Genomic DNA, 13,531 nt, shown 5'->3' on the forward strand with positions numbered 1-13,531 from the left:
AATGCGAGCTGCCCCAGAGATGTGTGATGGGCCAGGGTTTTGCTCCAGCAGGGGCCGAGGGCTCTGCCTGCTTTGCTAGCAGTGGGAGCTGGCTGCAGCACCGGCCCGTATTGGGGTGGCTGTGAAAGCGCACGGATGCCAGGGCTCTCCAAAGTAAAGGTCTTGGGTAGCGTTGTGCCCTCAGCAGGCATTTCCATCATCGTTTGCTTAGGGAATTTGATTTTCTGTCACGAGGGTGGCTGACTTGAACTCACCCAAGAGGGGGAAAAGCCTGGTGGGTGTGAGCCACGGCTCTCGTCGGTGCTGCCCGAGGACTGGGGCGCAGAGAAAGTGCGGAGCTGCGGCCCCGAGGCTGCGTGCAGGCAGTATGGCACACGGTGCTCAGCTCTGCACATCCCATGGTCTCAGCAAAACCGAGGCTGCAGGAAAGGTTTGCGTTTCCTTCACGAGGCTTCCTTGCCAGGCACTGCTTAATCGGGATGCGAGCAGCCCATGGCAGCCTATGGTCGGGCTTGAATCCATTACGTTTTCCTCATCTGAAACAAATGACTTGAGATAATGGTAGTCTTAAAACTGTAATTTACTGTTTGCGATGGGGGAAAAAGGAGGGGGAATTACAGGGAGCATAAAGTCTTTTTGGAAAAAAAAAATATATTACAAAAGGCTCGAGTAATGAACGTGATGCAAGAGGAAACACGGGCTGTCTTTGTGCCGCGTGTTGCTTTTTAGTCTGTGCCTGGACTTGGGATCTCCTCCAGTGGGTTTGGGAATAAATCCTGGCTGGAAAGGCGATGAAATCAGGGGAATGCGTGGTGTATGGTAGGAGTGGGGAAAAGGTGTTTGTTTCGAGGGGGCTGGATGCCTGCAAAGGTGGGTTCCCGCGGCTTGCACCGATTCTTGTGGCCATTTCTGATTTGGCTAACGAGCTGCTGGCTGCAGGAGCGGCGGTGGCCCAGAGCTGGCTGGTGACGTGTGAGCTTGGCTCTTCAGGTTAACAGAGAGCGATTTTCAGACTGCTGGTTGGAGTGGAGCACCTGAACAGGCACTAAATCGCCCCGCGGCAGCCTCACAGCCTTTCTCCAACCTTAGCCAGAGGTGCTCGTGAAACCAAAAGCGTGTTTGTGGCACCACATGTTCCCCTATTGGGCGGCGATGGCTAATTTTTTTTTTGTAAATTGAATAAATCATGTTAAAAAAAGTTAATGAGGCATTTAATTAATTAACAATGTAGAGTTTTATGGTCTTTATGGTTACATTTTGTGGTTAATGACATTCTTCTTATAGCCTCTTAACGTGGAATTGCCCGACAAAATTAGCGTTTTCGGCCGGCGGTAGGTGTTCTGCCCTAGAAGCAGCCTTTGCTTTCCATGAAAATAGACGAAAGGCCTTTTTCTTATTTCGAGCTGCAGAATCTGTTTTAAATGGCAACTGCGTGCTGAAAGCAGCCCTGAATACGGCCGCCGCTTCTGCTACCGATAGCCGCCCGCTAATTTGCCTCGCGGGGTGGTCTGGATTTGCAGGAAAATTTCTTGCCTCTAGGGTATAATTTCACACCGCCCTTTCTCGCCGGCTTTGGGAAAGCGCAGGGTGAAGAGCGTCCTTCCTGGGCTGCTTTTTGGCTTTTGGGGCGGTGAGAGGGACCACCAGAAGCCGCCGGGTGGCAGAGAAGCACCCCGGGGGCGTGGGATGGGGGCGGCAGGGAGGGATGCTCTCGTGCCCGGGACTGCAGCTCGCTGGCTCGCCGCTCTTCTCCTTCGCCTGGTTGGTGAGGGCCTGCTAAAAGAACAGCTTCATGCTGTATCCTGGATACCAGTCCTTGGGTCAGGGATACCGAGAGCACGGCTGATTGCGGGCTTTCCGGTAGATTTGGGAACTGGAGGGATAAATGCGTCGCGCCCGGCGGTGGTTTCATCCTCCTGTTCCGACAAAACAAACGCCCCCCCCCCCCTTCCACCCCACGCTGTACCCCGTAATCCCCGAGAGCAGCAAATGCAAAATTAATGGCTTAATCTTGCCACGGGGGCTGCCTTGTATGTGCAGCATCACTTAGAGATGCGTGCGTGCACGTTTTTTATTTTTTATTTTGCGTCTGACACAAATCGAGGAAGACTCGCACCATCCCAAATTTTTGGTTGAGTGATGGAGCAGTCATTGTTTCGAGGCCACGCGACGGCGTAGAGCTCTGAGCCCGGCCCGGGCTCTCAACCGTGGTGTATTTGACTGCAAGATGAATTGCGTTAAATTCACATGGCTTCCCACAGCGCCGGGTTAGTTATTGGAACCTGGCGCCTGACTCTGGTTCTGCATGCAGAAAATCAGTGTGGGTGAAAATGGGATTTCCCTGATCTTGATAGAGCTGGGCTTTTTTGTTTTGTTTTGTTTTGTTTTGTTTGTTTGTTTTCCAGCAGTAAAACTGTCCTTTGTGTGTCTTAAATGTGTTTTGTTTCGGATCATGTGCTTTTTCTTTTTAAAACCGAACTGACGTGGGCCGTGCTGCCGTTGCGCGTGCAGAATCCAGCGCCCAGAAATGCAGATGTCAGAGCAAAAACCTTCCTGCCGCTTTCACGTGTGGAAGCGTTGAGAAGCGGCAGCTGGGAGCCCTGCCTGGGAAATCTGCACGTCCCCAGGCTCCTGCGGCGATGGGAAAACTTCTCCGCAGGACGCGGGGCTCTCGGTGCCGCGCTGCAGCCTTGTCTGCTCCTGACAATCGTGGTGCCTCCTGTACAAACACAGCTTTGAACGCCTTCCCTTTTGTTCTTTTTTTTTTTTTTTTTTTTTTTGGCTGATCTGTGTCTAAGGGGGTACTTGGGCACGTTGTAGGGAGTCTGTGCTTTGCCTCCTGTCCCCCAGCCCCCTTTTTCCTTAAAGAAGCCCGTGCAGCAGCTCGGCGGTAACAAATAACTCGATGTATGTTTTTCCTCCTCTCCTATTTCCAGGAAGTGGTTCTGTATTGTTTGGAAAACAAGGTCTGTGATGTAAACCATCGTGACAATGCGGGTTATTGTGCCCTGCATGAGGCCTGTGCCAGAGGCTGGCTGAGCATCGTGCGACATCTCCTCGAGTACGGGGCCGACGTGAACTGCAGCGCGCAGGACGGAACCAGGTGAGTAACGCACGGCACCGCGGGGCTGCCACGCGGGGTTTATTTCGGGATGGGATGGCAACGCGGGGAAGTACCCCTTCCCTCTCCCCTCTGTCTCCTCCCCATGTCCCCCCAAACCTGCGTGAAGCCCCCCAGGGGTAACGCTGCCCACCCCGTCACTGGGACAGGGTGATGTGGGGGGCACATCGTTGTTGTGACTCCGCTTCAATGTGAGGTGCTTTTTTTTTTTTTTTTTTCCCTTGGGAATTTTAACAAGTTTTTTTTTTCTTTTTTTTTTTAAAGAGTTTGTGAAATCCCCAGCTGCAGGGCAGGAAGGAATGATACTTGAGCTGCAGCCCTATTTGTATGCGCTCCAGGTCCTTTGAGTTGTGCCAAAAGAGTGGTCTTTGCCTTGTTAGTGGTGTTACTTTTAAGAGCACTTCAGGCTTTTACAGTGATCGGGCATGCAAGTCCTATATGTGCTTGATAAAAATATTGTTTAGCTTAGCTGTTAAACTCTATCTGCGCATTGCATATTTGGGATTGATTTTTTTTTTAAGCAAACGTTGGCTTTTTTTTCTCCTTCACAGAAGGGGTGCTCACAGAATACCAAGCTTGTGGGTTTTCTTTTTTTTTTTTTTTTTTGGTTTCTGGATGTAGAAGTTGTGGCTCCACTCCTTTTTTAAGCTCCTTGTGCATCTCCTAATGGAGTCTTTATCCAATTCCTAAGTCCGTCTTTGACCACCTCTGCGGGGCTGACCTTGGGATAACTTTTCCCCTGAATATGCAGGACTTTGTCCGACCTATTCCTTTTGGGGACAGGTCTCTTTGTATTCCGCCAGGCTCCTGCAGCTTGTTATCTTAAATGGTTTATCGCATTCACTATCACCATCCCAATAGCCAGGGAGGTAAAATCAGCATGACTAAGGGGCTGCCTCTTTTGTTTTTAAGCTCTTTTTTATGCCTTTACTGGGGAGGGGAGGAGACAGGAGAGCAGAAGCTGGGCTGCGGGGCTGCCTTTAAACAAATCCCAAACGATGTTCATGTTCGCCTCACTCACAGGCATAGCCTAGATAAAAAAACAGCCCCAGAAGCAAGCAGTCCCCGTCACCTGCGAGCACACAGTCCACTTTTGGTTTCGGTTCACAGACAGAGGCGATTTTCCAGGAAGAAACTTGGCTTGTGCACTCTGGAAGGTTGTGGGGAAAATGCACTTTGGAAACAAACGTAATAGCGGGCCGATCCTAGATGGCAGTGTCAGGGCTCGGCTTGCGTTCCCCTTTGCTTTCTGGTGGCAGACTTAAATCTTTTTTTTTGAAAAGCTGCCCAGCAGACAGCGTGAAACCAAAAAACATCTCAGGTGCAGATGGAGGATGGTAGAGCTGCCCACAGTCTAGCAGGGCGGAGAGCAGAAGCTTCTGTAGGGAGCATGTGAGCAGCATTGTCCCCTGCCTTTTGTGGGGCCAGACTTGTCCTTCATGGAGAAAGCCCTGGTGTTCCTGAGACAAATCCCATTTTGATCTCGAAGCCTCAGTTTTTGTCCTGTAGCTCTGGGGAGGAAAGAAGTGTCAGTCTTCCTCACCTTTGTTGCTTTTTAAAATTCAAATTCCTGAACATGTTTCCTCCTTGGAAGGATATTTTTTTTCAAACCTTGGGTGAACTTATTCAGCGTAGTGTTCAGGCAGCTACGTAGGCCCGTACGGACCAGACCCTTGTAACTGCACTCGCTGGATTTGTCAGCGTGTCCTGAAGTTTGGGTCCGGGCTGCTGCCTGCCTGCTGCCTCTGCGTTGACTTTTGGGGGGCTCAAACCATGCTAAGGCAGGAGATGCGGGTGCTGTACCTCCCTGCTCTGGGGCTCTGCCTGCAGCCACCGTGTCCCTCAGTCCCCAGGCACAGCACAGCTGGCCCCAGGGGCTCCGTGCAGCGGGCTTCAGCATTTTTCCCTTTTCTCCCCCATAAACTGCATGCTGCTGGTAGCTGTCTGTCTGCTGAGCCTTGTCGGCAGGCCCCGAATACACAAGCACACTGCTGCTGAACGAGTGGCCCATCAAAGATTATTGTAGAGCCCAGCGAGATCTTTAAGACCCGTCTCAAAGGTGCTGCAGCCACTAAGGGCTCTTAATCGCCTTACCTATAAATAATAACAGGCCGTGCTTAAGAGGTGACCGCACTGCTTCCCCGACAGGACCCCGCTAAGTGCCGTAGCTCACCACAGCGCTGTAGGGCCGACGCCTGACATCAGGGTGGCTGCTGGCGTGGTTGGTCTCCCTTCTTCTCCTCGTTTTTAGCTCTAATAGCACAGCCACACGCCAGAAACGCGGGCACCTCCAGCCTGCTGGCGAGGCGCTCCCTCGCCTCAGGCACCGCTCACCCCGCGCAGCCAGCCTCGCCTCATCCTTCTCCCGGCGGCTGATGAGCTCAGCCCTTTTATTTCTGGGGAGGACCGTGCCAAGACGGCTCGCTCTCTTCCTACGTCCTGGTCTTGGCAAGACGATCCCCTTCAGCAGCTAATTGCGTTACGGGAGAGGCAGCCGGTGTGGCCGGCCTCCCGTGACTCCTGCCTCGCCGCTTCTGCCGGGCGGCCTTGCGTGACAGCCCACGGGGAAACAAAAATAAAACCGTGAGAGAGACACGGTGCTGCCCGCTGACTCTCGAGGGCCTCAGTCTGCAGTGTAACAGCCTGTAGGGAAACAAAAATAAAACCGTGAGAGAGGCACGGTGCTGCCCGGCAAGTCCCGAGGCCTCTCGCTGCAGCGAGGGAAAATCTTGATGGTGCCTGAAAGGCTGAGAGCAAAACCTGGCTGGCCTAAATAGTTTATAATGCTGGTGGTGGAATGATAAACCCCCGGTGAAATGTTTCCCTGACTCTGGTAGCGGTAAAAATAGTAGTAAGGATTCGACAGTACACCAGAGAGGGCTGAGATGTGCGTCTGCTGTAGGATATCGCAGCTCTTGAACGTCCCCAGACCCTTTTGGGGCCTTTCGAAGGGTTTGTTTTAAAAACAAGCCGTGCTACCGTTAACTGTACCATTAGGGACGGGGAATGTTTATTTCCACGATGCTCAGGGCGGAAAAGATTATATGGGCAAAGGAGCCCAGGAGAGGACCCCCCAGGGATCTTTTCCTCACATCTGAGAAAGTTTCCAACTCCAGTAGTCGCTTCTGCATCCTACAGAGAGGGTGGTTAAACTCTGCCAAGACTGAAAAACATTCCCTCCTCCGCCTGCCCCGCTGCAAGAAGCAAACACAGGTATCCGTGTCTTTGCACAGTCCCGCTCCTGACCTTGCCAAAGGGCTGTGCTAGCCAGTAAAAGAGTCTGGTAGCACCCTGTTAATGCCTTTTCCCCCCTGCCTTATCCGTGGGGAATCTCTCTTTTTTCCCCCCCGTCCCCAGCAGCATTTTCTTTCCTTCCTTCTATTTATCGTTCTTCCTCTTTCCACAGGGCTTTACTGTGCCTTTCCTTCCCCTTGCCTTTGTAAAATCCCCTCTTGTGCCCGGGTCGGGATCCCGCAGCGCTGTGGGACGGGGCTGCCTGCCCCCCTGCAGCACCCCGCTGGCCCGGGTGAGCTGTGCAGTGGGGAGAGGGGCTCCCCTCCCAGGGCTTTTCTCTTTAATAAACTCGGCCGGGTGTCATTAAATCGAGTGAAACACTGGGCAGCGATTTAGATGCTGTTTTTAATAAGTTAAGGGATCATCTTGAATTCATTACTGCTTCAAAAGCCACTTAGGTAAGTCAGTTAAAAAAAAAAACAAAAAAACACAACAAAAAAAAACAAACCAAAACAACAAAAAAAAAAACAAACAAGAAAACCCACAAACCAATAAACCCACAATCCTCCCGCCCACCCCCCGACAAAACCAGAAAATCCTAAGCAGCGGCGCCCCTTCCTCTTCTCCCTCCTCCTCACCCCGACCCTTTGCCGTTCAGATCTGCCTCTGCTCTCTCCTCAGCTCCGTGGGCACCAGCCCGTGCCCAAAAAGCGGTCACGTAGCGGGGACATTGCTGCAGGTGGCAGGGGGCTCCACGGGGGGGTCAGCCCTGGGTGCCAGCCAAGGCGCTTGGCAGGGTGGCACACAGCTGAAGCTCCCAGGCTCGTTGTCTTGTAATGCTATTCAGCAAGTTTTGCAGGGAGGCAGCGTGCGATCCTAGCTGAAGCCCTTCCTTATCTCTCTCGCCTTTCAACACATCTGCTGGAGAGCTTAAAAGTCTTGCGGGGGGCAGCAGTGCTTCTTCTTGGCAGCCTGAGGGAAGAGGAGCATAGCGCCCAGCTGAATAGCCGCGGCTGCTCGCCTCGCCCTGGGTGTTCAGATCCCTGCTCGTAGCCATCCAGGGGAAAATGGGGTTTTAACACCTCTTCATTAGCCAGGGGGGTGAGGTGTCCTGCTGCCAGACAACTCCCTGTTACGTGTAGCACATTTTAAAGGCAAAAGTTGATGCAATTTGTCATAAGGAACTCTAACCAGGAATTGCAGGCACGTGTATTGATGAGCAATCCTTCTGTAGCCTCACCAAATCTATGCCCGAGCTTGTGTGGATTGTTGATGCCACATACAATGCCTAACTTCTGCGTGGACTAACCTTAAAATGCCACGTTTTTATTTTCGCCGAGTAGAACGGTTGAATTGTGCTGCAAATACGTTCACAAGCGCTGTTTAAAGAGGACACAGCTCCTAAGTTTAATTCCTAGCAAAATTTTCCTAACTTATTTGTGTGTACATAATTTAGAAGCTTTGGGTAACTGATTTACGTGCTTGCCCAGAGGCAGGCTGAATGAGCCCGTACTGCACAACATGCTGTTAAATTGGCAGAGATTGGAACGGTAGAGTGACTTGCAGCAGAATTATGTTTGTGAGGCTTCACACAAACTCCTGCTTTCTGGTACAGGGGTGTAATTATTTTACTGGCCCTCGAAATATGTACGGCAATGAATGGATGTAACAGAAATGCCTGCCCCGAGCAGTGTGACTGTGAAAAGACGGGAGGGGAGGGAGGGAGTGATGTGCGAGTAAAACCAACAATGAGACGATTGACAGCTGTATTAATAGTGTTACTCGCTATAAATAACTTTGCTCTGAAATCAGAAGTTTCTTTCTGAACACATTTACATAATGCTTGAGTCAAAGTGTAATATCGTGATCTTTTTTTTTTTTCTTTTTCTTTTTCCTAGACCAATCCACGACGCGGTAGAAAACGATCACTTGGAAATTGTCCGCCTCTTACTGTCTTATGGTGCTGACCCAACGCTCGCGACGTACTCCGGGAGGACCATCGTGAAAATGACCCACAGCGAGCTGATGGAGACCTTCCTCACAGGTGTGTGGCCTCGTCCCACAGGGCTCTGCTGGTCGTGGGGTGATATTTCCCGTCCCCAGAAAGTCCTACTGGGATTGCTCCTCGCAGAGGAGCCTTGGAGAAGGCTTAGGGAGCTTCTTCCTTGTGTGCAAAAGCACAGCCTTGTTTCCTGACGCCTTGCTTTCTGTCATGTAGTGCTTTTTGCAAGTTCTGCCTCATTTTTATATCTGAAATGTGGTAAAATTGTGTTAAATGCTCAATCTCTTTAAACTTTGTCCATGTTCTAACATACTTAGTTTTCCCCCTGTTAGTTTTGGATAGACACTAGCATTCCCTACTACCTTCACCTCTGGAAGTGTGTGTAATACAGTCAATGGGTTTTAAGTGCTCGCCCATGCATCAGAATAGAGAATGCATAAGTGTATCAGGACTCCAGTAAAGTCCACTATCCTAGGCTTATTGGTGTCTTGAATCCCAGTATCTGTTCATCAACTCAACTATCAAATCTCCCAAACTACATCTGTAGAAAACACTCGTATCTTCCGAACACATCCGTGCGGAAAAACCTTTTCCATCACCGTGCGGAAAAACCTTTTCCATCAGTTTCATCACGGGCACTGCCTCAGCCCTGAGCTGGTGTTGGGAGTAGCTGCAGGCTACAAAGCGTGGCACATCCTACGTTTCGCAGGAACCAAGTGCTGCCGCTGTCAGTTAGTTACCGAGGCTCGAGGTCGCGGCCGTCCCCGTCAGACCCGGGGTGATTATGTGATGTGATGGGCCGTGATTTTGTGTGGCGGGAGAAGGGATGCAGGGGAGGAGCGCGTGCAAGGCATATTTGCGAGGATGGCACGCGCACGTTTTTCGTGTGCATCTGTACTACGCTGTGGGTGTTTTGGGTGGAAGGCATGAAGTATGCACGGTGAGACTCCGTATGACACACGGTCTGCTAAACTTGCCAGCTTTTTGTACTCATCAGTGTGTTTTTGTTGTTGTTTTTTCCTCTCCAGAGTATTTAACTGACCTGCAGGGTCGAAGTGTTGATGACCCTGGTTTGTACTGGGATTTCTATGGCAGCTCTGTGTGCGGTGAGCAAATGTTACCCTTTTTTTTTCTTTGCATGTGGAGACTTTCAAAACACGCAGCATGTGGGGGCGGGGGCTGGCTTGTTTTTGCGGTGGAGGAAGTTAGGAAGGAAGCAAACTGATTTTATTTACAGATTATATTATTGGAAGAAAAAGCAGGACCTGCAACGGTCTCATAAACGCTGACCTGGCCTTTTTATTTGATTTTATTTAGATCCGAAAGATGAATCTGGATTCGATATCTTGGCAAACCCCCCTGGCCCAGGTGATGAAGATGAAGATGGCTTTAGCGATGTGTTTGAATTTGAGTTTTCGGATGAACTTCCCTTGCCCTGTTACAACATCCAAGTGTGTCTCTCTCAGGGGTAAGAACAAGTACAGGTTTTGGGGTGAAAGTGGCTGAAACGACCTGCTTGGGACAACAGCAGTTTGTATCTGTGGGAAGTGTGTTTATGTTATCTAATGTGAGTGAGATGGCAATGCCAGAACTGCTGGGCTTTTCTGAAATAAGATAATAGAGGGCAAAAGGGGGAAGAGCTGCCTTGAGAGGGCTCTGTTTGGAGTGCCGTGCTCCATGGCAGACTGAATGATGTTTGAGCACAGATTCCTTCCCCCATCCCAGCCAGACACCTTGGTATAAAAACATCCCCAAACACAAGTGCTTCTGGCACTTTAATTTGGCTGTGATGCTGGAAAGGTGTTCTTAATTTTATTTAACAGGCATTTCTGTTGTGTTGAACGGACGTGCTTTTGTAGGTGACAAAACCACACCATTAATGCTGTTCTAGATGCTGCAGCAAAACTGGTTCAAACCCCAAATCGGATCAAACAAATAAACACCTTACAGAAGACACTATGATAATAATAAGCAAAGACCTGTTTGATTCTATATTGTATTGAAGATATAAATTAGCTTAGTAAACAGCTACTGTTTGTCATTTGCACCAGTTTTGATGACAGCTGTGGGGAAAAAAACAGTTTTAATTACTAATCGTGCAGGAGGGCAGGTTTTAGCATATCCTCATCATTTGGGTGATTGATGTAGCGCAGGTTTTCTGAAATGGACGATTGGAAAGGTTAAATTAAAGAATTGTCTTCTTAATCTGAAAAACAACCCTCTGATGACTTATATTTAATGCTGATATCTGCCGAAGTCAGAGATGCTGAAATTTAGGTTATAACTGTTGGCCATCTCCTGATTTGCTGTGTGATAGTCAGGCTCAGCCCGACAAAGCTTTAGACATCGGTGTGGCAGCTGGCACACGTGTGCACTCACAAGCCCTATTTTTTTGGGTTCCAGCGCTTGTATCTGTGGTGTTTGAGCCCCTGGGCAATGCCCTTGGTGTCGAGGGGGTCATTTGTGTGGGGCAGGCAAGAGGGCTCTGTCACACGGTGGTGGGGTAGTGGAGGGTCGAGGAGCCCATGGCTTAATGTCAGTTGTTGGAGCCTTTTTCTCCTTCACCTCCCCAGACCGCGAAACTGGCTCTTGCTCTCCGACGTGGTAAAGAGGCTAAAAATGTCATCTCGCATCTTCCGCTGCAACTTCCCCAATCTGGAAGTCGCCACCATCACAGAGGCAGAGTTTTACAAACAGACTTCTCTCAGCCAGTTGCTCACTTGTGCAACGGACCTGGAAGCGTTTAACCCAGAAAGCAAAGAGCTGTTGGACTTGGTAGAGTTTACAAGCGAACTCAAGACTTTGCTGGGCTCCTCGCTTCACTGGTTGCATCCACACAAGGACCCTCCCTTCGACATCCTTTGCTGAACCATCAGGCCGTTTAATGTACAGTACTATATACAGTTACTTCTTTATGTATATGTGTTCAAATGCAATTGTTTCTGTAAAGAAAGGACACTATTAAATATGAAAATATCTTTCCTTTATATAAGAGATCTGAATTCCAGTTGGATGGATTTTGGAAGAATTTTTTTTTAACTTCAATCAGTTTTTACAAAATTGTTATATAATGTTTCTTTAAATGCACACAGGCTTTGGGATAAGTTTGTTATTACTTGGAACACATTTTTTTTTTAGAGAATACACCCACACATTGACTTTGTTTCATACAAAGCACTGATTACACAGAACATACTTTTTATAGGTGATGTGATCAAAGTCATGTGGCTTGTTTGGGAGATAGGATTTTGGGAAGGCACTTGGTGATATTATTTTTGTTTTTTTGTTTACAGAATTACCTGCTTTGGCCAGGTAAGCACTATTGAATATAATTCAATAGTTTGTAATATAAATTAAACCATATCCATACACATCAACTAATTGTAAGAACTTTTATATCCTAATTTAAAAGCTGTGAAATTTAGTTTTCACACATCAAACCGGATTGTTTATATATGTTTAAACATTTTATGCTCTTTATTTAAAGAAGACGTTGAACTATTTTTTCTGTACCTTGTAAAATATTGAAAAACTAACATATGTTGAAGTTGCTTGAAACTGTACATAAACTAAATTTTCTGAATTGTGTGTTTATGTTTGAGATCTGTGTTTTAACTTTGTAAGTAAATCTCCTGCCTTTGTATTTATATTTTACAAAAATTTTCTTAAAGGCAATAAAACTGTTGAGAAATGAACATGCTAAAGTGACTCCCGTTAATTCCGTGCATGACTGTGAAATGAGCTCGGACGTATTAATGTGTATGAAAGGAGGCTCTGCGCACATCTCCTGCAGCAGAGCAGATCAGAGCTGCCACAGGTGCTGGAGAGCGAGCGGTTCGTGAATCTGAGGTGGAATCTACACTGGCTTTCTAAATTCAAGGTTACAAGAAAACATTGGGAGCCCTTTATGGGACAGAGGCTTAAAAGCAGTATTCACAATACTTTCTGCATCACCATTCAGTTAAAGAATTGTGAATAGGTTCAATTATTTTTCCTCCTTTGTCATCTTTTAAAGTTAAATTGACTGAATTTTCTTTTCAGTGGTGTCTGCAGAGGGGAGGGAAATAGTACAAGGGTAAATGCTTTAGTTTTAACACGAAGCATTAAGGCTATGAGCACACTTTGGGGTACCCAAAGGGAGAATTTGTAAGGGAACAGAACCACACTTTTACGCAGCTCTGGAACGTGTACCCAAGAGGCTGGACTCCCTGGGCTTGGTCAGGCCCCTTCTTAAGGATCTGGGTCTGCATTTTCCCTTACAGAAAGAAGTTCCTGCTGTGAACCCAAATCTGAGTTTTGCTTTGGGCCTGTTTTTAAATGTGATGTGCCCTGTGAGAGCCAACTGTTTCAGCTGAGAGGTATAAATTGCAGGGCTCTTCTGATGATGGCCAAGATGCCCACCAAAAGGGTTTTCAGCAGAGCACCTGGACCATCTGAGAAAATCATCCAAGAAGTTTCTGTGTCCATGGAGCTCAGAGGTTTTGATGGCTCAACACTACTGCTGATGTTTAATTTTTTGCTCTTGGCGGAGCTTAAGAAAGACTGTGAAAGACCCTCACACTGAAGCTGAGGGAGAATGACACCTTGGTCATGAAGGTGTCCCAGAGGAAAAGACGCAGCGCTGATGCTTCTCATTGGTGTGTTTGCCACCTAGTTTTTTGCCAAACATTTGTGCTGTGATGCTTACAGTGGGACTGCTGCTGTCTGCGAGGTGATGCTGTGCTTGAGACAAGAGGTACGAGAGGTGTCTGACAACCGTGTGCTGGTGGCACCTGAAGGCCTGTTTTGCCCGTGGGGCAGGGAATTTGTAGTACTTGCACAACCACCACCATCTTCCTCCAGACTTCGGATACAGGTGATACCATCTCTCGTACGGCTTACAGGCACGCCCCAGGTTTCCTTTTAAGCCTGTGGTCCATCACCGAATGCCCGTGGCCAACCTCCAGCTTTGCAAGGAACCGAAATAGAGGCATCCCAGCTCTCTAGTGCTGACTGCTTTTGCTCCGTGATTTTACTGGAAAGGAGGCGAGGAAAAAATCAAGGTAAGGGAGGAAGTTAAAAGCAATTGCTGCTGCCACATTTATCTGATCATGATGGTTGGAGCCGAGCACAGGCCGGCCTTGTAGCGCTTCCAGGGGTGCGTGGCAGGCACCTCGCTTCTCCCCATGCCCTGC

At 48.7% G+C, this 13,531-nt stretch overlaps 1 protein-coding gene across 7 annotated transcripts in view; it reads left to right on the forward strand.

The window, feature by feature from the left end:
• BCOR (BCL6 corepressor) overlaps positions 1–12,052 on the forward strand; it is a 71,648-nt gene extending 59,596 nt beyond the window's left edge. For all 7 annotated transcript variants that reach the window (XM_068686257.1, XM_068686247.1, XM_068686236.1 and 4 more), the window contains 5 exons: positions 2,937–3,103; positions 8,254–8,399; positions 9,386–9,463; positions 9,675–9,825; positions 10,931–12,052. In XM_068686257.1, coding sequence (XP_068542358.1) covers positions 2,937–3,103; positions 8,254–8,399; positions 9,386–9,463; positions 9,675–9,825; positions 10,931–11,225 — 837 coding nt within the window. In that variant the 3' untranslated portion in view covers positions 11,226–12,052. The remainder of the gene's footprint in view (positions 1–2,936; positions 3,104–8,253; positions 8,400–9,385; positions 9,464–9,674; positions 9,826–10,930) is intronic.
• The last annotated feature ends 1,479 nt before the right edge of the window (positions 12,053–13,531 follow it).

This window comes from Anas acuta, chromosome 1, assembly GCF_963932015.1.
Source record: "Anas acuta chromosome 1, bAnaAcu1.1, whole genome shotgun sequence".
NCBI classification, from domain to species: domain Eukaryota; kingdom Metazoa; phylum Chordata; class Aves; order Anseriformes; family Anatidae; genus Anas; species Anas acuta.